At 52.5% G+C, this 23583-nt stretch overlaps 1 protein-coding gene across 1 annotated transcript; it reads right to left on the reverse strand.

Moving 5' to 3' along the window:
• Positions 1-5254: 5254 nt before the first annotated feature.
• PRRT4 (proline rich transmembrane protein 4) lies at positions 5255-13108 on the reverse strand. The gene is made up of 4 exons (XM_065884365.1): positions 12457-13108; positions 12267-12371; positions 11822-11941; positions 5255-7080 (listed from the first exon to the last, which is right to left on the reverse strand). The coding sequence occupies exons 1-4, from the start codon at positions 13106-13108 to the stop codon at positions 5255-5257; spliced, it is 2703 nt and encodes a 900-aa protein (XP_065740437.1).
• Between the last annotated feature and the right edge of the window lie 10475 nt (positions 13109-23583).

A 23583-nucleotide genomic window follows, 5' to 3' on the forward strand; every position in this document is an offset into this window, starting at 1 on the left:
TGTCATACAGAGTCAAGTAAGCCAGAAAGAGAAAAACAAATACCGTATGCTAACACATATATATGGAATCTAAAAAAAAAAAAAGGTTCTGAAGAACCTAGGAGCAGGAGAGGAATAAAGATGCAGATATAGAGAATGGACTTGAGGACACAGGGAAGGGTAAGGGTGAGCTGAGACGAAGTGAGAGAGTAGCATTGACATATATACACTACCAAATGTAAAATAGATAGCTAGTGGGAAGCAGCCGCAGAGCACAAGGAGGTCAGCTCGGTGCTTTGTGACCACCTAGAGGGGTGGGATAGGGAGAATGGGAGGGAGACGCAAGAGGGAGGAGATAGGGGGATATATGTATATGTATAGCTGATGCGCTTTGTTATAAAGCAGAAACTAACACACCATTGTAAAGCAATTATACTCCAATAAGGATGTTAAAAAAAATAGAAAAAGAAAGCTGTGAATACCTGAAACTTAGAAGCCAAGGTGTTCCCTGCCTGAGCTTAATGCTATTCCCAACAAAGGACTAAGCCTGTTAAGAAGTTACCAAAGCTGCCATTTGAGGGATGGAAACTGGTTGAGGAGGAAAAGTCTTATGGGAGTGTATACACAGACAGATCATTCTGTCTTAGAGGTGCTAATTCTTGAAATTGACAAGAAGACCCTTTTTTTCCAGTTATGAAATTATAAATATCAGCTTCTCCATCCAAGCCACTGGCTGAAGTATCTGGGGAAGGGCAGAGGGTGGTATAGGAGGTGGGAGAGGAGGCAAAGACAAGGTCTGGTGCTCTTAGCTGGAAAACTCTTGGAGCCTCTGTTTTTTGAACTTTGAAACCATTGGTGGCAGGGTTCAGTCACTGATAGCACAAATTCACTGAATCACTTCAAGAACTGAATGATTTTACAAGCCCTGGTCTCAGGAGAAGATTAAATTTTCATACTGGGGCAGTGGTTCACTTTAAAACAAAACAAATGTTTTTAATCCTAAGAATTAACTAAAACCCAAAATGCTGCCTTGAATCATGAGATCCATCAGTTCTTGACATCATCTAGACCTTCATCTAGAACTCCCTTGTAAAATCTTTTTAGGCACGGGTTAGGTTTCTGTGAAAACTTTTGTTCAAATGTTAAACTTCAGACCAACATTGTCAGTTTTTGTCTTAATAAAACTATATAGATTTATTTTTTAAAATTACAAATAAATCATAGCCTGCACCATGCAAGATCACGTGAGAACACACCCAGAACGAACATGACATCCAGCTTGTACACACAAACCTAGTACCCAGGTCCTCCCAGAGACAGGAGATCGTTCCTCAGGTCAGCTTATCAGACAGAACCAAGGCTGAGGAATCTCACTGGCCAGGAGATCTGGGTGCTCCTGGATCCTGGAACACAGACAGTGTTTGCCATCCCATTGGGCCCAGGAACTGACCTGTGTGCAGGACTGCAGCACCCTGAAGAACATTTGTACAGAACAGAAGTACCCAATGCCTTTTTTAAATAATTACTTTTAAATGGCATAATCTGAACACAGGGTAGGTAGACAATTCAAAAAGTACAAAAGGTGCAATGAAAAGTGTTTCCCTTTCTCCTCAAACCCCATCTACTTTCAGCACATTTTGGTTGGATGGATGAATGTTTGATAGTGACAGGGGGAAAGGGAGAACGTTTAACATCAGATTTATGAAACCCTAGCTTTTAAGCATTTATTCTACGCTTAAAAGAAAATGCCACAGTTAGCTTTAAACACACAACTCAGCAGAGGAATTATGGAAATAAAAAACAGATTTTTAAGGCCATGGGTTAATTCCATCCAGGAGAAAGAGAGACAAATAGACAAAGGAAATGGGATGGATCATTTGAATACAGTTGGTTTGGAATTCCACATTCCTCTCTCTTTCTTCTCCTCCTCTCTTGCGCCCTCATCACCTTAGAAATCAAAATTTCATACCCAAAGTCTAAATTGCAAGCTTCAGGGCCCTAGCTATATGGAGGCTTTCCCAGTCCTGGCTGCAGTGTGCACTGGGGAAAGAATCCTGAGAAGGCTGCTCCAACATCCCTTTGGGACACACCCTACAATGCTCAGTTGGAAATACCTTGGACCCAAACCTTCCCTATAGAACAAAAGGAAACTGTGTCCCTGTGCCCATCAGAGGGCAGCAGCCACCCACAGTACAGAGGAGTTCTTTGCCCCTAGGGGAGTGTAGCAATGCAGCTGACCCTTTGTACTCTTCCCTACTTTCAGACCTGGCTCCCCATCTCAGTCTCCCAGCCTCAGCCTCAGCCCCATCCCCTCCTATCCATTTGTAACAGGGAAGCCATGTGGTTCTTCAATCAGGAACATTTGCTCATCCATCTAACCAGGACACATGCAGGGTTCTTTATTAAACAGCAGGAGTCGTGGTACCCTGCACCACATCGGCAACGTGGCTTCCAGGGGAAATAAACTGCTGGCCTCTTCTCATCCATCACTTGCAGGAGCCTGGAAAGGAAGTAAGAGAGGCGTGGGCTGTGCTCAGCCAGCCTCTCCCAAGCCCCATCCCTCTGGCTCCATTCCCACTTTCAAGCCAAACCTTCTTATAATACCGCATACTTCTTGTTCTTAGCACTTCTCGCAAATGTAATTAATTACTTGTGTAATTGTAATTTGTCTGATTAACTCTTTAATGTCTGCCTTCCCCAAAAGACCTTCAATTTCATAAGTTCAGGGCTGTCGTCCACCTAGTTCACCTGTCTACCCCCATCACCTAGCACATTGTAAGCATCCAATAAAATGCTTTAAAGAGATTGAATGAATGAAGGTGAGTTTGTTTCTCAGTCTCCTACAGTACTAAGAATTGGAACTGAGGGCGTATATATTACACCCTGGTCTACCCGGGCTCTTCTGGGAAACTGCTTTGCGTGAGGAAGGGCTGAGGCATGAGACAAAAGGGAAGGGTTGTCTCACGAAAGTCTCAGCCTCTTGATCAAGTCAGAGGGCTTAGGCGATTCTTGCTGAGGAAAATCAAAGAAGTGCTGGAGCTGGTGAGTAACAAGCTGTATTCCCCTGCCCGCTCCCCATCTCACCAGCCCCATTCAGAGCTTCCAAACAGAAAAGGAGTGTGTGTGTGTGTGTGTGTGTATGCACACCAGTGCCCGCTTCTGTGAGAGAGAGAGAGGCGGACAGACAAACATACAGAGAGACTGACTGGGGGTATGTGGGGCTTGGACTGCTTTGCTAAGAGCTGTGTGCCTGAACCCAAGGACCCTTGATGGGGACAGTGAGTGAGTGAGATGAGCTGGCAAGGTTTAGGACCAGGAAGAGATGTCAGAGAGGACTTGAGTGTGAGCAGAGGCAGATGGAAGGGTAAGTGGGCAAGAAAGGAAACAATTTCTCGGAGCAGCTCTGGTGCTGGGGCCTCTACAGCCACTACGACACCAGTGAGAAATGCCTGTAATTAGGAAGATGGCAGTTCTCTGGGCCTCAGCCCAGAGTGACAATGCAGCAAGAATTTCTGAGCCAAGCTGAGCCAGGTGATGGATGAGACACAATCAGAACCACTCCAGTCCCACTCCTCAGCTGTGCCTGCCCCACCCTCCTCTCATTTTCTTCCCTACGATGACCCTCACTTGCCCCAAGCATCATTGGCTTCCCTCCTCCTTCTGAGATTCCAGACTCTGGGTGCTCCTTTCAGCCAAGACAGAGCTTCATGGGCGAGGAGAGCAGTGCTTTAATTCTTCCACTAGTGCATTGGACCTGGTCTGGTGAGGCCCCCTCCACTCCCGGCCTCCCTGCTTCCCTCTTGCCTCCCTTGCTTCCCTTCTCAAATCCGCACACGCTGATGGGCAGAGTTGGAAGAAAAACCATTCCTATTCCTGTTTTTCCACTTCAAGCCTAGCATGTGTGCCCCTGTAGGCTTCCCTGCCAAAACACTGCCAGAATTTAGTTTTCAAATCTATGACTCTGTTTTAGTGCCACTCTGAACTTACTGCATTTTAGCCAAATGACAAATGCACACTACAGCCAAATGCTCTGGACAAGGGAGGGATTACAGAGTGCCTGGTGGCCGGATGTATTCATGGGTCTCTGCACTGTGAGTTCTGCTTTGGTGTGTAGGATGGGGCTGGGGTTTGGGGAAGACAGGCTTTCTCCAGGGAGGATCTGCACCTGTGGGAGATGAATGTTCTCCGGGGGAAGGGAGTTGTTAGTCCAAACTTGAAGAGGTCCTGCTGGTAGGTGGAGCAAGTAGTTTCCTCTGTGAATTCCTCTGGGCACGTGGCAGGGAGATTGCTGCAAAACCCAGCTCAAAGTGATCAAGCCCTTGAGATGTGTAGCAACATTTCCATGAAGGATTTTGACACTAGCTAGTCCCTAACCACTTGTCCATCAGGACCTGAAGCCAGTTTCTTAGGAATGCAGACCTTTCCACCAACGACTGTAGAGTTTCCGCCTCATTTCTCAGGGCAGTGATCCAACTCTGAAAAGCCACTTCCCAGGGAGTCAGAAGGGTCTTCAAGGGGCCACTCCCAGGACCCTCACTCAGCCCAGATGGGCCATGGACCCGTCTATGGGGAAAGGTCATGCGGAGGACAAGACCCCTTGCAGTCAGGAGTGAAGGTCACTGGGGTCTGAGATGGACCCACCCCACCCAAACACTGCTTCTCTTCCAGTTCTGGCAGAATCATTGCTGCTATTGCCTCAGCTAAGCTTTTCCAAGAAGGTGAGACCTTTCTCCTCTGAAAATATTTTATTGATAAATTAACTCTGAAAGCGCTCACCTCCCACCCTACTGCTGTAGAGTCTCCTAGATGGGCCATGGACCCTTCTATGAGGAAGGGTCATGTGGAGCACAGGGAGCCTCACTCACGCAGGGGTGGGATTCCCGGGCATGGCAGAGGTGAGTGTGGGGACTGAGGCCAGTCCTGAGGTCGGCTGAGGACAGCCCCTCTCGCTCAGCACCAGAGTGGGAAGTGGTGGTCTGGAATGGAGCACCTTGGAGCTTTATTGCTGGTGAATGCCAAGGAAAAGTGGGACCCCTGCCAGCCTAGAATTGCAGCTGAGGGCATCAGTGCCCAGGGCTCCAGAGAAGGTGGCACTAGTTCCCAATCAACAGAACCTGGCTGCTGACTCACCCATCCAGGAGTCCCTGGATGGGAAAGGAAGCGGGGAGAGGTATCTGAGCCAGGCGGGATTGGGGAAGGGTTACAGTGTGCAGGTCTCGGGCAAAACAGGCGCCAGAAGGGGGCGTATTGTCGGGGCGGCGAGGCGCCCACATCTTCACAGGTCTATGGTGTCGCTGCCCAGGCTCAGCTCGTCAATCTGTCGACAGGCGTCCAGGAATTGCTCCTGAAGCAAGGCCTCTTCGGCCTGCAGCTCAGGAGGAGGCTCTGGGGAGTCGCGGGAGGGTGGGGACAGGGCCTGGTAGGATCCTGAGGCCGGGAGGTTAGGGCTGCTTCCTGAGGGCCGCGGGGGACTGAGGACGCAGACCAGCGGACAGCGAGGGGGCCTGTCCGGGCTGGAGCACAGCAGCATGGACGAGCTGTCCCGCGACAGTCCGCACAGCGAGCCGGATGAGGCGCTGCTGCCCGCGGGCCAGGCCCCGGGAGAGGGGAGCTCGGGGGGCGCGGGGGAACCAGGGGCCTCCCCAGACCTCCCAGTGGGCCCGGCCCCGGTCTGCGCCCCCAGCGAGGCGGTGCGGTAGAGGCCGAGCCCCTGCAGGGCTTCCCCGAAGGCCGGGCCCTGGAAGAGGCCGGGCTTCAGCAGGGCTTCGCTGCAGAGGGCCTCCTCGATGCTGCGCCGCAGGTTGATGGGGGAGGGCGGGCGGAAGTCCACGGTGTAATCGCTGCATGGGGAGGAAGCCGGGGAAGGGGCCGGGTTGGCGGCCGCGCCTTCGAAGCCACGGCAGCCTCCTCCCTGGAGAAGGAGGTCGGGACCCGGCCCTGCCAGGGCGCATAGCTGCAGCAGCTCCGCGTCGCCACGCGCGATAGCGCTCCCCAGGGGCTTCTTGTCGGGGGGCCCGGCGACCCAGCCTCCGGGCAGCAGAGGGGCGGCGTGGCCGGGGGACAAGCGGAAGAGCTTGGCCCAGCAGCGCGGCGGCACGCGGGGGCTGCAGAGCGCCGGGTAGAGGCCCAGCAGCGCCAACGGGAGCGCGACGCCCACCTCGCCCAGGCGCAGGCCGAGCTGGAAGGCCCACCAGGGCCAGGGCCCCTCCAGGCCAGGTTGGCCGCCGTAGCCCAGCGCGTGCAGCACCTCGTAGCCCTGCAGGGCTCCGCTCAGCAGCCCGAAGGTGCCCGCCACTGGGGCCGTGCGCGCCGCGCGCCGCCAGGACTCGAGCGGGCCGAAGGGGCTGCGCGCCTGCGGGTAAGGAGTGGCGCCCTTGAAGCCGGACACTCCCAGGGGCGCTCCGGCCCGTCGCCGCCGACCCCCCAAGCAGGACAGCGCCAGCAGGAGCCCGGAAAGGAGGGCGGCGAGGAAGGCGTGCAGCCCGCGGGAGGCGAGCCGCAGGGCCCGCAGCGGGCGATGGGCGGCGCTCCCGAGGGCGGCGGCGGCAGCCAGCCCCAGCCCCAGGAGCAGCAGCGCGGCCAGGGCGGCTGGACAGCGCGGCGGGCGCGGCCGGGCCAGAAGCAGGCAGGCCAGGCCCAGGCCGGCGGCCAGGCAGGGCAGCGGGAGGTCCTGCAGCAGCAGCCAGGCCAGCGCCGGCAACCGGTCGCGGTGCCCGTAGGCGTCGTAGAAGAGCGGGAAGGCCCGGGTGGTCCCGGCGGAGAGCAGGAGCAGGTCCAGCAGCGCCAGGCAGGGGGCGCCGGGCGGACAGCGCCAGGGCAAGAGGGCCAGAGCCAGCAGCGCCAGCAGGGCCACGAGGCCGAAGAGCGCGCCTACCCCGTACACATGGGCCTCCCAGGCCAAACCCCAGCGAGCCTTGGCCTCTGTCCAGTCGGCCTCCAGGGTCAGGAAGAAGAGGGGCAGTGGGGCCGCAGGAGGCTGCGCTTCTCGTTCAGGCAGTTCTCTGATACTGCAGGACCCTGGCCCACATTCTGGCTGCACCGAAAGGTTCCCAAGGCTGGCGGGAGAGGGGTCATCCAGGCCAGAGGTGGAAGTGGCGGAGTCTGTGGGCAAAGAACGTTTGTGTGAGGCATTCCGTGCAGCCCTCCCCTTACCCACCCTACAGCCAGTAGCCTGTATGCCAATCGGAGAGTCCTCATAGCTTCCAGGAAGGACTTGTCTTAAATTTGAGACTCAGTGACCTCGCAGCCCCTCACCCTCCCCTCCCCCACCCCATCTACCCCCAGCTCCCTGCTTTGTTCATTACCCTGTGATTCCACTGAAAAGGGTTTTTCTTAAGAAGTCACAGAATTTTACAAGTGGAAGGAGCTGTAGAAGCCCCCTCTAGTTCAATCCTCCCGCCAGGAAGGAGGCTGCGTGAGAGCAAGGATCGCTTTGCTCACATCTGAATACCCACACCTAAAACACTGCCTGGCACAGAGTGGGCACTGAGCAGATATTCGCTGAAGAAGTGAATCCTCTTATTTGCCAGATGAAGATACTGAGGCTCTGCCGAGAGGCCAAGTAACTTGTCCAAGGTTACAAATTGGCAGAGCTGCAACTAGAATCCAGATCTGAGCACCAGTTTGAGCCCCTCTCCTTGATTTCAGAGGCGCTTCATAATACTAGTTTGCTTATCTCTTGTTCTGCACCCCTGACTCCCAACTCCCACCTTGGTGCTAGAAGAAGCTTGCCCTGCCTTTTTTCAGCTGCTCCCCCTTCTCCCTGTCTCGTCAGGAAAAGCCACCCCGCACTGCCCCCCACCCCCCCACACACAGCAGGGGGAGTGATATGACTCTCCCATTCCCAGCACCCTGAGAAAACACAGCCTTCCCTATTCACTGGCCTTCCTGCCTGCTACACCTCCCACCTCGGCCTACCCATGGCTATGGTCCCCATCCTAACTCAACTACAAAGACATTGGTCTGAGGCTCTTACAATGCCCCTTTGGTTCTCACCCCCTTTTACAGAAGGTGACATTGAGATGGACTCCCCTGTGTCTCAAGACTACCCTTGAACTCTGAGGGAGGAACATTTGGGGGGATCACAGCTTAGCGAGTGAGCCCCTCAGGTGCTCTGGGGTTTGCTAACTTAGGCTCCCAGCCCCATCCTGTGCTCTAACATCTTCCCCATATCCCTTGAGGAAAGGGAAGTCAAGTAAGAGAGTGTGAGGACTAAGATCCCTAATTCTACTCTCCTGGAGCTAGAGAGGGGTGAAAAAGAGTTAGACCCAAGGATTTTCCATGGCCAGGCAGCAAGGGAAGATGCTTCACGCTGGACCTCCCTCCCCCATCTAGCAGGCTTAGCAGAACCGCAGCTGCAGGCAAGGATGGAGGGAGAAAGATGGTGGAGAAGGATGGGAGGAGCCATCTGGCGATGGGGAAATGCACGGGAGACAGATGTAGAATGAGGCGGGGAGGATCTCCTGACAAGCAGACTCCTGCCCCAACTGCCTGGCCATACCCAGCCATGCCTCAGCAGGACAAAACAGGAAGACTCGAGGCGCACCCCCATCCCTACCCCAGGCAGTGCCAGCTTGTGCTGGGGACATGGAAAACAGAGCAATCCTAAGAACAAGGAAAACGAGTGAGCGGGCCAGAAAGCAGCCCTGGAGAGAGGGGAGGGGAAGGTAGAATTGGGCAACTGGGAGGGCAGAGAGGGAGCTGCCAAAAAATTACATATATACAGCTGGCTGCCTACTGCCAATGGCAGCATGTTCCCTGGTTCCTGTCCCATCATATGCCTCAAGTCTAAAATGGGGAAGAGCGCCTACTGCACACGGCTGTTATGAGGATACATGGCCAGTGTGCGCAAAGCTCTTTGGAGAGACTGGTGCATCGTAAGCATTTGATATACAACTGTTGTTGGTCTGATCATTATGGGCTACTGTTTATCACCCGTCAGTCATCGGTGTGTGTCTGTGTGAGTGTGACCATTTCTGGCCTCAAACTAAGTCTCGATTTAACTAACAAAAGGCTGTCTTCCCTTAGAAAGTCAACAATTAGTCAAATGAGTGAACATCAACGCATTGTCTCTCTGTGAACCCTGTTTAAAGAACACCATTTAGATGGACTGACCATCCCCAAACACCTACTGAAGACACAGCCGTGAGTTAAATGAGGAATCATTCAGCTGGGAACTGACGGCTTGCTGATTTGGTGGGGGGACAGGGTCAGTCTAACACCAGTGGGATCAAATACACAAACATTCTCCCTCACCCCTCATTTATTGGTCCCCTCAGGTACCCTTGCCCAAACCACTTCTGCAAAGTGGACGAGTCTCCTTGGTCTTTCCGGTCTTGGTGGGCTCTGCAGAGAGGCAAGGAGACCCCAGCCAGGAGCCCACGGCCTGCGCCAACCTGTCGCCCCTCATGCCTCCTCCTCGCTCACTGTACAGACAAGTGCAGCTCTCAGAGAGCTGCCCCACCTCACCCTCTTCCAGCTCCACTTCTCACTCGATGGCCACAGAAGACCCCATCTTTCACCTCTGGCCCAAAGCATTATGGCAACTAGAGCAACTTGCAACATTCCTAAGAAGCCAGAAAAAAAATGAAAACCAGGAAATAGAGTACAGGCCCAGCTCAAGTGTCAGAGGAGAGAGCTCTGACCTAGGAGCACTGCTCCCAGGGGGCAGGGTAGGCCAGGTATGGGTGGGGACAGGTGAAGAAGGCCCAGCCTCTGTCTTTGATGGGTCCGCTTGACCTCATCCTCTGTCTCCCCATTTGAGGCTTCCACAGAAGGGGCCCTCGGTTTCCCCCAGAAGGTAGTGACTTCCTAGGATCCCTCTCCTGCACAGGCCTCCCTTACAAGGTGGTCCCACTCTGGCCCTGTGACTCCTCTTGACCTCAGGGGCAAGAGAGGAGATGGGATGTCAATGTGAGTAACTGGTGAAGCCAGAGCAGATTGGGGAGGAGTTGCAAAGAAGGCCCGGCTCAATTTATGGAGAAGTCCACTAGCTGCCCAGATCAAAGGGCTGGGGAATCACTCTCTACTCTGGATGCCTGAAGCTGCAGCCCGATCAGTGGCCTGGCCCCATCCCTCCCCCCAGCCCCACCTCCAGGATCACAGAGGATTGGTACTCCTTGTAAGGGTGACATTCGAAATATTTAACCACTGTTTCAGGTGAATCAGAACAGCTGCCAGCCAGGTGGTCAGGGAGGGGAGTGGCGCTCAGGAGGCTAAGGAGAGTGGGTAGTTATCAACTGGTATGGAAGTCTTTAACCATGTTAACGACCTGCACAACTGTTCAGCCCTTACTGGCTGAATGCAAGCTCTGTCCGAGGTGAAGCAGACCTAATGCAAGAGAAGAGAAACCCTAGGCCCAAAGGTTAACTGTACCGAGGTTAGAGAGTTCCTAGAGAAGACACAGAGAGACTCCCTTTATCCCCTAACTGCTTGCCACTAGTCCCCGCAGAAGGTGCTGGCAGGAACAAGGCCCTCTGGCCTTCTCTCCGGGAGGCCTGCAGCCCTCCGGGGTTTATCCAAGAGGAACAGCCAGGAAGAGGCTGGGTTCCTGCAGCCGTAGAGAGGAGGGGGAAGGAGGGCGGGGCCCCCAGCCGCTGGGCTGCCTCTGATATTGTCCAGACTCATTAAACCTGCCTGGCCAGCGCTGTCACCAAGGCTGGCAGACCGCCACCCAGCATCGTTCCCCTGAGGCCACAGAGCCTGCCCCCAACTCCACAGCAGATCCTGCCACTGCTGCACACTGGGCTCGATAGGGAGGAGACGGCAGGCTCCCCACCCACACGCCCAGGAGTGCTGAGTCCGCTCGGGAAGAAGCGACAGGCAGGTGCTGCGTTAAGTCTGGAGCTGGAAGAAGCTCGGGCGGGGACCAGCGATTTCCACTGCTGCACCAGTTCCTAGCGTGGAGTGGCTGAGAGGATTCCCAGCCACAGTTAACCCTTTGCATGTCCCCCTTGGCCTCACCTACCAGAACCTCTCCCCAAGCAGCATGCCCTCTGCCTTTTGTGGTATGTGTTGTCCCACCACATTAAGGGGCCACGGTTGCCGTGTCTGAGAGGTAGATCTGGAATGTACTTGGGACACACCGGGGAAAGAAGCAAGGTTAACAGACACTATTTAATGAGCTAATACTTTGTGCCCATTACCTTATGTGGAAGCTTTACAATAACAAAATAGGCACTATTATTAAACCCCAGATACAGGAGAAAATTTAGGCTCAGAGAAGTTAAATAGCCTGTCCAAGGTCACCAGCCAGTTAGGAAGGGGACTGGGATTCAAGTCTCAAAGCCAAGTCTCAGGATTCCAGAGCCCCTGGTCTTTCCTCTGCACCACCAGCTTGTCTATGTGCGTGTTCTGAAAGGCTCCCTTGAACAAGGATGGCATCTGTCTGCGCAAGGTCTTCTCTTTAACGTCTTCCCAATGAGGGGCCCAACTCTGCCTATATCTGACAGCATGTCATGTCAGATCAGACGGCAAAGGAGACGGCCCCAAGGTCGGAGTGGGAGGGTAGGGAGGCAGGCCAGGCAGACTGGAGTAGAGGGTGAGGTTAGTGCTGAGGCTGTGGAAATCATGAAGGAGTTCCTTTGTCTGTTTGCCCCTGATACATCTGTCTACATCCTGCTCTGCCTATGATTGTAAAACTCCCAGAGAACCATTACTTAACTCTGTGTGGGACCATCCTCAGCAACACTTGTTCTCAGACCATTAATATATATTTCCATAGTGGTGCTGAAGAGAATGGTGATGACAGTGAAATACAAGGATCCCAGAATGCCAATGAGTGGCTAGCATGTAGTAAATGCTCAATAAATAATTTTCAAGTTTAAATGAATTGGACACTTACCTAGTGATGCTGTTGCAATCAAGGCAGAGCTTAGGGAAGCAGCTGGGTCCAGTGGCCTTGGACTTGGGAGCTTTGTCTCCTGGGGGGATGGGGGCGGGGACAGAGTGGTCCCAAAGAACCCTGCAAAGGGAGCACATAGGGCTAGACTGCCATCCTACCAGCCAGCGTTGGCCTCTGGAGCTTTGGAGAAAATCCTGTCCTTTCTCAGAGCTTGACCTATGGGAGCCACTGTCCCAGGAATTGTAGCCACATGTATACCAGAAGCTAAGCTACAAGGACCAAACCAGACTTAGTATGGCAAAGAGGGCATTTCCCCATAGAGCAGTGGCTGGTATCCCAGGTCCTGGGAGAAGGAATGCGAGCTGCCCTTGAGTCAAAGGAAAAAGGAGGTGCTGGCATTTAGAGGTGTTCCATAAATGCTTGTTGCAGTGAAATAAACACTCACCTGGAGAACCCGAAATTCCAGAGGCAGAGCTTGGGGATGCAACTGGGTCCGGGGGGCTCAGGCCTGATAAGTTCCGGAGTGGGGACACAGTAGTGCCAAAGAACCCTGCAAAAGGAGTCCAGGCTGAAGCTTCCTCCTACCTGACAGACTGCCCAGCAGGGGCTCTCCTTGGGTTGGGGTGGGTACTCACCAAAGGGTCCCAGGCGCCCAGCAATCTCTGCCAGGCTGGCCCGCAGGCTGGGCAGCAGGGGCAGTGTTCGATGTCCAAGCGTTGGGGCTACGCCTGCTCTCAGTGCCATGTCAAACTTCAGCTCCAGCTCGCTCTGGTGGAGCCTGGGAGCACTGGATGGAGGTGCTGTAGCCGTCAGAGCAGTATCCCAGGTCATGGTGCCCATTCTGGGCTGGTAGGGAGCAGTGGGCCAGTCAGTGGGCCCAGCGAGGAGGGACGTGGACTCCAGAGGCCAGGAGGAGGCCCAGGGAGTAGAGCTGCCTTCAGCTGAGCCCCGCTCGGGGGGGGAGTTTCCGAGAGAGCCCACCAGTAGTTCCCAAAGGGGGCCAGTCCTCAGCCCACCGGCCACCTCTTCCTCCGGCTCCTGGCTCGGCCCAGGAGAAAGTGCCTGGGTCTCCGTGACAGAGCTCCCCCAAGCAGCAGCAGGTCTCCGAAGGTGGAATTTGAAGTTAAGCCCCAGGTTGAGAGACAGCACGGAGGCCTCACTCTGAGGTGGTGGGGCCAAAGTGGTGACATGGGCACCTGGGACAGAGGAGGCAGGCTGAGAGCCCACAGGGACAGCAAGCAGGACCCAGTAGAACAGCCCCAGCCCCAGAAAGCCATACCCTGCCATGGCCCCTCCTGGCCTCAGGCGGCCTGGGTAGGCAGGGGACTCAGGTCTTCAGCACCTCTGAGCACGAAGGTCCTGGAGAGAGGAGAGGTGCTATGAGCTCTGGCTGCCTGGGATCTGATGCCCCAGAGAGACTTCTGATCCCAGAGAAGCAGGTGGTGGGGATAGGACACAAAGGCTTCCACCCAAGGAGAGTTGCCAGCTTCTTCCTGAACATTCAGGCCCCAGCACAAATCTCTTCCCTGCAGTTTCCCTTCTCTCCCAGCCAAGGTTCCTTCTCCCTAAGCCCCTGCCTCCCCCACCTGCTCAGTCTGGGGACGGGTCTGACTGCATCCAGCTGCCCTCATCCTTGACTGACAGCAGAGCAAGTGAGTGGACGTGGCTCCCAGACTCAGATCCCTTCCCTCCCTCTCTTCTCTCTTTCCTCCCTCAAATATCTGTTGAGGCCTACTATGTGCTGAGCACCCTTCTGGTAATACAGCTGTGAAAAAGCTAGCCCTCACAGATGAGCCTCAACACATCCCCACCCCAGCTCCGGCCCCCTCTAAGATGTTTGTCCTCTCACTCAGACCCTGGGAGCACTGATCCCCGGAGGGATGAAGCACAGGGTGAGTGATCTGGCAGAGATGGCGAAGGCAGCTCTGGCCAGGGAAGCAGGGTGCCCTGGTCTGGCAGAAGCTCTGTCCCTTCAGCCTTTTCCCTCTTTCCTGCGGCTTGGCTGGCTCCCCATCCCTTAACCCTAGAAGTATCGGGGGGAGGGTCAGCTTGGCCATCTCTGGCTTCCAGGGGGAAGATGGCCAGGTAGGCAAACTGGACAAGGGGCTGCTACAGTAGACTCCTAACTCCCCGGCCCCCAGGCGCCTACATCTGGTAGGGGAAGGGGAGGGTGAGCCAGGGACGGAGGTGCACCCAGCACCCTTACATCACACACACGGCCACACCTAGCACACATGACACACTCACCTACTCACCCTTCACACACCCCTGCACGTAAGTGCGCACACACACACACACACACACACTTGGTCCTGCCGAGCCCCCTCCCTTCTACACGGGTTCAGACCCAAGCTCTGTGAGCTCGCAGCCTGCTCTGTGTCACAGGCACACACACACACACACCCCTACCTCACAGACGCACACAGTATATACCGACACAGAGGCATACACACCCCTACACACACATTCGCACGTTCCTTACAGACACACAGCACACACCGTCATCCCCCGACATGCACATTCCTACACACCCACCCACCCGCCCCTACAGGCAGGCGCGCGCGCGCACGCGCACACACCTCCTTCTCCCGCTGCCCTGACGGCAGACGTGCTCCTCTTGCTCTCTCCCGCAGGCGGGTCTCCTCCGACAAGTACCCCGAGAAGGGGCGGTCGCGGCGGCCCAGGCGCCCCGCTGGGCGATTCTCCACAGACTCTGGTCGGTTCTCTCTGCGCCCGACGCCCCCTTGGCTCGTCCCGGCCACCGCGGCTTCGCCGACGCGCTGCCCCGGGTCTGGCGCGACCCGTCCCCGGCCCGCAGCGCTGGCCCCAGGCAGGCGGCCCGGCCCGGCTCAGGCTCCGCGCTGCCTCCCACTGCGCCGCCTCCAGGCTGCGAGCCTCGCTCCCCGGCAGAGCCGCGCGCCGGGCTCCGCGGCAGCCGCGCTCTGACCGCCCGCCTTCCCCGCCTTCTGCGCTCCCGCCCCTCGCGCCCGCCCTCTCCCCTCCTCCTCCCCGGGACCGCGGCTCGCGGTCCGCCCCCAACCTGGCCGGCAGGCAGGCGGGCGCGCACCGCAGCGCTGAGCCGCCGCCGCCTCTGTGCCCGCGTCCCCACGCGCGCTCATTCACCCGGCGCTGCCGCCCAGCCGCGGCAGGCGCGGGCACCGCGTTCTCAGCCTGGCGCCGCAGCCGCACGCTCCCAGGGCGGCCCATCACACACATCCACTCGTACGCCCTCCCCAGGAAACACCGCGGGCCAAAGCACCGCGCGCGCGCGCACACACGGCAGCCTGCCCAGGATGGCACCCCCGGCAAGAAGAACCACTATGTTTATTAAGCCGTGAGTGGAAGGTGTAATAAGCACGTCTGCACCCTTTATTTCATTAGTCCTCAGCACAACCCTGTGGGTGTCCCCATTTCACAGACAGGTAAATTAAGGCCCGGGGTGGGTGGGGAAACTCACTAACTTGCCCAAGATTACAAAGCTGGTCAACCTGAACCCAGTCCCTCTGCAGTTTTCTCCATCACCTGGTGGCTTTCAACATTTGGAAGTGCCTCCAACACTTCACAGGTGAACCACCAAGTGTCAATCCGTGTGTAACATTTCTTTTTGCTAAAACTGATCTCTCAAAAATACTGAAGAGTTTCAGAAATGTCTCTCACCTTGTGAGAGGCGGCTTACAACTTGTTTCCAATAAGGGGCAAGAGAACAGTGAAGTCAAAGAGTGCGCAGGCCAGGAATATAAGAGTGCGCAGGCCAGTGTTGAAGATAACTAAAGAGCAGGGCTGTCACTGTGGATATTTCGTGGACCCTATCGTGCTGTCACAGTGACTGATTTAAGTAGTACTGGCTCGTTTACGCTGACTTGAATCTCTAAATCCCTCCCAAGGGCTTCCCTGGTGGCACAGTGGATAAGAATCCGCCTGCCAATGCAGGGGACACGGGTTCGAGCTCGGGAAGATCTCACATGCTGCGGAGCAACTAAGCCCACGCGCCACAACTACTGAGCCTGCGCTCTGGAGCCTGCGAGCCACAACTACTGAGCCCGCGTGCCACAACTACTGAAGCCCACGCGCCTAGAGCCCGTGCTCCGCAACAAGGGAAGCCACCACAATGAGAAGCCTGCGCACCGCAAGGAAGAGTAGTCCCTGCTCGTGGCAACTAGAGAAAGCCCGTGCACAGCAACAAAGACCCAATGCAGCCAAAAATAAAAAACGAAATTTCTAATAAATAAATAAATAAATCCCTCCCCAAACGTTAGTATTTGAAAGTATCAGGCGAACATAAAACACAGGAGGTTCCTTGCACCATACAAAGCTGTCCCCAAAATCCCAGACATTCTACTGTGTGCCGAGCACCATGCTGGATGCTTAGGTGTCTCCTCACTTAGTCCTCATCATAGGCCACACAGAGAGAAAAATGAGTGTCACCAGGTAACAGCCTTGGATGTTACCCTGATCCCCCTACCTTGCTGTTCTGCAAGGTTGGGGAGAGGGTGCTTAAAGAGTTACCCAGGGGCTTCCCTGGTGGCGCAGTGGTTAAGAATCCGCCTGCCAATGCAGGGGACACAAGTTCGAGCCCTGGTCGGGGAAGATTCCACATGCCGCAGAGCAACTCAGCCCGAGTGCCACAACTACTGAGCCTACACTCCAGAGCCCGCGTTAAAAAAAAAAAAAAAAAAAAGAGTTACCTAGGGCAGATCTGTCTCAAGAATGGCTAGCCTAGCACTTGGCCCAGGTACATGCTCAATGAATATTAGCAAAGTGAAGAATGAATGAATGAATGAATCTAGGGCCCAAATGGGCGATGGGTTGCATTTCAGAAAGGCATCCAGAACTCACTTTCTTATCACAGAATTCCCCCAATTGATGTAAGATAAACTCAGGCCACCAACTGAGCCCCTCTCCAGGAAACATCAACGATGAAGTCTGGGATTTATTCTGGGTCTCTAAACAAAATATTGCCAAGGGCTTTCCCTGGATGCACCCTCAGGGATGACTATAGGGCCCCTCCTCTAGTAGGAAATCGCCCTAGTCATTTAGGGGCTGCCTGGAGGCTGCATACTGGGATCCAGCCTCTGGGTTTCTCTCATATACTTAATAAAAGTTATCCCACTAAATAAAAGTTATCCCACTAGAGACGTTTTCCTTGAATCCTCCTCATAGAAAGGCTCATTTCCTGCTAATCATGTTCAGTTAAAGACTTCTAAATGAAAAGACAGAAATAAACATGCCCCAGTACATTAAAATAACAATCCTCCATGACCAATAACAATCCTCCCAGTAATTATATATGTATGTATATATATATATATATATATATTTATTTATTTATTTATTTATTTATTTATTTATTTTGTGGTATGCAGGTCTCTCACTGTTGTGGCCTCTCCCGTTGCGGAGCACAGGCTCCAGACATGCAGGTTCAGCGGCCATGGCTCATGGGCCCAGCCGCTCCGCGGCATGGGGGATCTTCCCGGACTGGGGCACGAACCTGTGTCCCCTGCATCGGCAGGCGGACTCTCAATCTCTGCGCCACCAGGGAAGCCCTAATTATATTTTTTAAAAGGGAAGTTAGGGTTCTGGGTTAAGATGGTAATTGAATGTGTACATCTAATTTCACTCCCTCCTAAAACCCCACTAAAACTTCCATAAAGAGATTTTTAAATCAAGAGATAAACCTACAAGGATAGACAGAACAGGGAAAAAGACAACAGTCACAAAATTTTTGAAGCAGGATGCCAGACCAGCCATCTGGTAATTTACTGACTTACCAGCCCCAAGGAAAAAGACATCTCAGCTGGCAGTGGCGAAAATTGAGAGCCAACTTGATCTACATGGCAAGGTTCTCAGAGGCACAGAAATTGGGAGTCCAAGGTACCTCTGGATTCCCAGAGGTGAAAGGTGGAACAGGTTGCTAAGATAAGGACCAGGATGAGAAGTTAGATCCCTCCATCTCTCCCCCAGCTCCAAGCCCCTGGGCAACAGTCCCTCCCCTATGCCAGCCAGAGTCTGGGAGATTTTCCTCTGAAGAATGTAAGATACAAGGTGTCTGGGTTGCAGCACAGTTGTGCATGGAGATACCATACTGAAAAATACTGAAAACAAAGGGATTAAGTGACCGCGCCATATGGAATGCGGAATGCTGAATGCTGAGCTTTCTGACACCATCAGGGTCCCCAAGTGCTGGGAGCAGGACCTAGGCAGGAAACTGGAAGACACTACTCTGGGGTATTTCACCAGTGCACGAGGAAAGACCTAAAGATACTGACATAAGAAACAGCCCAGCCAGCCCACCCTACGGTGGCAAACCCAACCTCTGAGCTCAGAGTTTCTGACTAGCCTCCCTCCCACCTACACGACCTTAATCACAGCCAAGTGTTACCAGACATCCAGGAAATTTTCTAATGCAGAAGACAGCCACAAAACAATCAGAAAAAAAGTAACTTGGAGGAAACAGGTTACACAGGGAGAAGAAAGTGTCAAAAAGACCACAGTTAATATCCTTAGAGAGATAAAAGATACTGCATCCATGAAACAGGAACAAGATGCTCTACAAAGGAACATCCAAAGATGTTTGTAGCAAAAGCAACAATTATGTCTAAAATCATGACAGCAGAAACAAAAACATTCAACACAGGGGCTTCCCTGGTGGCGCAGTGGTTGAGAGTCCGCCTGCCGATGCAGGGGACGCAGGTTCGTGCCCCGGTCCGGGAAGATCCCACATGCCGCGGAGTGGCTGGGCCCGTGAGCCATGGCCGCTGAGCCTGCGCGTCCGGAGTCTGTGCTCTGCAGCGGGAGAGGCCACAGCAGTGAGAGGCCCGCATACCGCAAAAAAAAAAAAAAAAAAAAAAACATTCAACACAGAGATAGGCAGATAAAGTTGATACAATCTCCCTGGAAAGTAAAGCAAATATACAAAGAGATAGAAAATATAGGAGGGGAGGGGCTTCCCTGGTGGCGTAGTGGTTAAGAATCCACCTGCCAATGCAGGCGACACGGGTTCAAAGCCCTGGTCCGTGAAGATCCCACATGCCCGCGAAGATCCCACATGCCACAGAGCAACTAAGCCCGAGCACCACAACTACTGAGCCTGGGCTCTAGAGCCTGCGAGCCACAACTACTGAGACTGTGTGCTGCAACTACTGAAGCCCGCGAGCCCGTGCTCCACGACAAGAGAAGCCACCGCAGTGAGAAGCCCGCGCATTGCAACGAAGAGTAGCCCCTACTCGCTGCAACAAGAAAGCCCGTGCGCAGCAACGAAGACCCAACGCAGCCTTAAATAAATAAATAAATAAATAAATAAATGTATTTAAAAAAAGAGTAAAGGAGAAGCCAAAATATCATTATATTGTGAAACATTTGGAAAGCCATTAGAAAAAAAAATGTGATTAGGTTAAAGCTAAATATCCCCATCAATAGTTTTTCTATACAAGAATGGGGAGAAATATCCCATTCGATATAGGCAAAATGCATTAAAGAAAGAAATAAACTTATTAAAAAATGAAAGGAACCTATGTGAAGCAAACTACAGAACTTTACTGAGAGATATAAGAGACTTTGATAAATCCTTCCACAATGTACACATGTGTCAAATCATCACATTGCACACATTACATATCTTACAGTTTTGTCAATTTGAACCTTAATAAAGCTGAGAAAATAAAAGAGGCCTTGATCAATGGAGAAATCAACCTTGTTTCTGGATAGAACCTCTCAATATTTTATAAGATCATTAATTCGTTCCAACTTGATTCGTATGTTGAGCACTATTCCAATTAAAATATCAATGAGTTTTTTTTAATTTGAAATAATTATTCCATAGCCCGTCTGTAAGAATAACAGGCACAAGAAGAGAAAGAGTGGCAGACGGGATGTATGGCAAAAACTTGCTCCTTAGGTAGTGTGTATTGATTTACATAAATATTAAAATATAGTACAAAGCTACAATGATTTCTTTTTTATTTTTATAAATTTATTTATTTATTTTTGGCTGCGTTGGGTCCTCGTCGCTGCACGTGGGCTACTCTTTGTTGCAGTTGCACGGGCTCTAGGCGTGCGGGCTTCAGTAGTTGTGGCACACAGGCTTAGTTGCTCCGCGGCATGTGAGATCTTCCTGGACCAGGGATCGAACCCGTGCCCCCTGTATTGGCAGGCGGATTCCTAACCACTGTGCCACAAGGGAGGTCCCTATTGTTATGCAATTTTTAAAGGTTACTTTCCATTTAGAGTTACTACAAAACATTGGCTGTATTCCCCGTGTTGTACAATACATCCTTGAGCCTATGTTACACCCAACAGTTTGTATCTCCCACTTCCCGCCACTGGTAACCACTATTTTGTTCTCTATATCTGAGAGTCTGCTTCTTTTATGTTATATTCCCTAGTTGGTTGTACTTTTTAGATTCCACATATAAGTGATACACAATGATTTTTTTAAACTGTGATTCTGGCACAAGAATCAATGGGGAGGGGAAAGCAGTGGGAAGAAGCACTAGCTAAGCAACTGGCCCATTTCTTTACTCCTCACGGCAGAACTCCAGTTGTCTGCACCATCGTCTCCACTTCTTTACCTCCTACTCCAGCCCGGCTTTCCATCCCCTTGCTCTACTAAAACAGCTCCTGTCAAGCCGTGTGTCAAGTCACGATGACTTTAGGTTGCCAACTGCAGTAGACGTGAATCTTCTTCCTTGACTTTCCTGAAGCAGTAGATACCCTCCATCACTTACCCCTCCTCTATCGCTCACTCCTCTTGGCTCTGGAGACACTGCACCTGCCTTGCTCCCCTCCTTTGCCACTTGGCCTTCTCCACTTATAGTCTTGCCTAGGCAATTTCACCTGGTAATACGGTTTTAAATACCAACTCTGACCTCTAAGCTTCAGTCTCGTATTATCTAACCACCTACCTGACTTCTCTGCTTAGCTAAGAGATGCTTCAAACTTGTCATGTCCAAAAAAGAACCCTTTCCCCCAATCATTTCCCACGAAAAACCAGTCAACCTCTCCACCAAAAGAACTTTTCCTCCAGTCTCCCTCATTCTTTCCTATTTTATGTAATACTACTACTTTTCCCTACTCAGTTGACTAACCAAATATCTAGCTGTGGTTTCTGATTCCTCTCTTGCCCTCACCCTTGCATCGAATTCATCAGCAAATCTAGGCAGCTTTATCTCCAAAAGACTTCTCACATCCATGCTCTTCACTGCTGTCTGCCGCCATCACTGTCTCACCTAGATTACTGCTTTCTGTTCCCAACCCCTGGCGGCAACTGATCCTTTCACTGTCTCCACAGTTTTGCCTTTTCCAGAGTGTCAATTGGTTGACAGCGTATAGTTTGTAGCCTTTTCAGATTGGCTTCTTTCATTTAGTAACATGTATCTAAGCTTCTTTCATGTCTTTTCACAGTTTGATCGCTCATTTCTTTTCAGTGCTGAATAACATTCCATTGTCTGGATGAACCACAGTTTATTTATCCATTCACCTACTAAAGAACATCTTGGTTGCTTCCCAAGTTTTGGCAACTATGATAGAGCTGCTATAAACATTCACATGCAGGGACTTCCCTGGCAGTCCAGCGGTTAGGACTCTGCACTTTTGATGCAGAAGGCGCGGGTTCCATCCCTGGTCGGGGAACTAGGATCCTGCATGCTGCCTGGCGTGGCCAAAACAAACCAACCAACCAATGGACAAAAGGAAAATTCATGTGCAGGTATTGTATGGACATACGTTTTCAACTCTTTGGGGTAAAAACCAAGGAACACAATTGCTAGGTCATAGGGTAAGAGTATGTTTCGTTTTATAAGAAACCACCAAACTATCTTTCCGTTTTGCATTCCCACCAGCAATGAATGAGGGTTCCTATTGCTCCACATCATCACCAGCACTTGGTGGTGTCAGTGTTTCAGATTTTAGCCATTCTAATAAATGCATAATAGTATCTCATAGTTGTTTTAATTTGGAATTCCCTGATAACATATGATGTTGAGCATCTTTTCCTATGCTTATTTACCATCTTCTTTGGTGAGATGTCTTTCAGATCTTTTGCCCATTTTAAAATTGAGTTGTTCATTTTCTTCTTGTTGAGTTTTAAAGGTTCTTTGTGTATTTTGGATTACAGCCCTTTATCAGGTATGTCTTTTGCAAGTATTTTCTCTCTGCCTGTGGTTTGTCCAAATACTACTGTTTAATCAGGAAAAAAAAGAGCTCTTCAGATTCAACACAACACACATCACCCAGGCGAGTGCCTCGACACCTTAAACACCTCCATCACCCAAGAATCCTATGATCTCCCTGAGTCCCACACTAGGATCCCCCTCACCTGCTCCCAGTGGCCTGGCTAGCATCTTCCCTCAGCCACTGCCCTGTCTAGCTTTCCTGAGCTCAGCTGTTCTCTCTCACTTCCTCTCAACCATGCTCTGAGGCTTCTTGCCCCTTCTCCCAGGTCTGAGAATGAGGCCACATTCCAGTGATACTCCTAGCAGCAAGAACCAGCCACCTGAGAGTGGAGTTTGGTTTGGTCCTGAGAGGCAGAGGGAGGGAAATGGCAGCGTGGAAGGGCCATGGCAAGAATCAGTGAGAAGAGTCAGGCGTCAGGTCTGGGATGAGGGCTCCTCAGTCCAGCTGTGTGGGGCTGCCCTCTCCCAGGAGGTCAGAACACCTCCCCAGCACCCAGAAGGCCAGTGCCTACCGGTGACTGCCTGCTCTCTCCAAGAGAGATGAAGAAAAATGGGGGTGAATGAGAAGCAGAGTGGTAAGAGGAAGGAGTCTCGAGGAACGGAGATGGGGACACTCCTGCTGATGGCTCCTGGGGTGGGGGAGCTGGGGTAAGCTGGCAGAGGGTCCCTCCAGGGAGTCCCTGTGTTTCATCTCTTTGTGTCTTTAGCTCAAAGACACAAAGCTTTAGCTCAAAGATTGGGAGTGAATAGGGCAAGGGTCAGGGAGGTCTGCTGCATACATTGCTGTGTAATTTTTTTAAAAAAGAAGAACGGTGCTTTAATCTTTTGACAAGGGCAGCTGTTCCCAAATGTCTGCTTTGTGGGCCTCTATCTCCTTGTTTTCTGCAGTCCTTAGACTTAACTCTACCTTACTGTTCTCCAGTGTATCAGATTCCTCATTTGCAAAATGGGATAATAACAATCCTTCCTCGAAAGAGTCACTGGGACCACTAGATGAGCCCATATATACAAAATGCTTTGAATATGTAGAAGTGGCACATTGAAATACTTATGGAAGTGTTTGCTACCATATTACTATGGTATTATGGTTCCAGGAGTGACAAATAAAGCCTCTGGGGTGAGTGGAGGAGGTGAAGTTTGGGGGCAGTGTACAGAAGAGGCTCGTAGGGGGTGCGGTACCAGGAGGGGGTGGGGATAAGTAAGAGACAGAAGTGGCTAGGAGAGGAAGATTCCTACCCGGGGATGGGCTACGCGGTGCACTCTAGCCAGCAGGCAGAGAGAGGTAAAGAGCTTGCGGCTGGTAGGAGCTGTGATACCATCTGCAAGGCTGATCTGTTTAAGTTTTATAGGACAGAGTCGGCCCCAGGGAAAAGTGTCCTGGTTCTCACATCCCGGTGAAAAAGCACATGCCCTGCTTAGAGCAGAGGTCCCTGCCCTGCTCCTCCCATCCTGCCCAGACCCTTGGACCACCCAGGCTCAGAATAAGAGGGGAATGGGGCAAAAGGTTGAGGGCTACACTGGGGGCCCTGCCCCTCCTCCCACACAAAGCTCGGCTGGGCTTTGGCTTTTGACAACCTGACGTCTTCCCACAAG

Source organism: Phocoena phocoena, chromosome 9, assembly GCF_963924675.1.
Source record: "Phocoena phocoena chromosome 9, mPhoPho1.1, whole genome shotgun sequence".
NCBI lineage: Eukaryota > Metazoa > Chordata > Mammalia > Artiodactyla > Phocoenidae > Phocoena > Phocoena phocoena.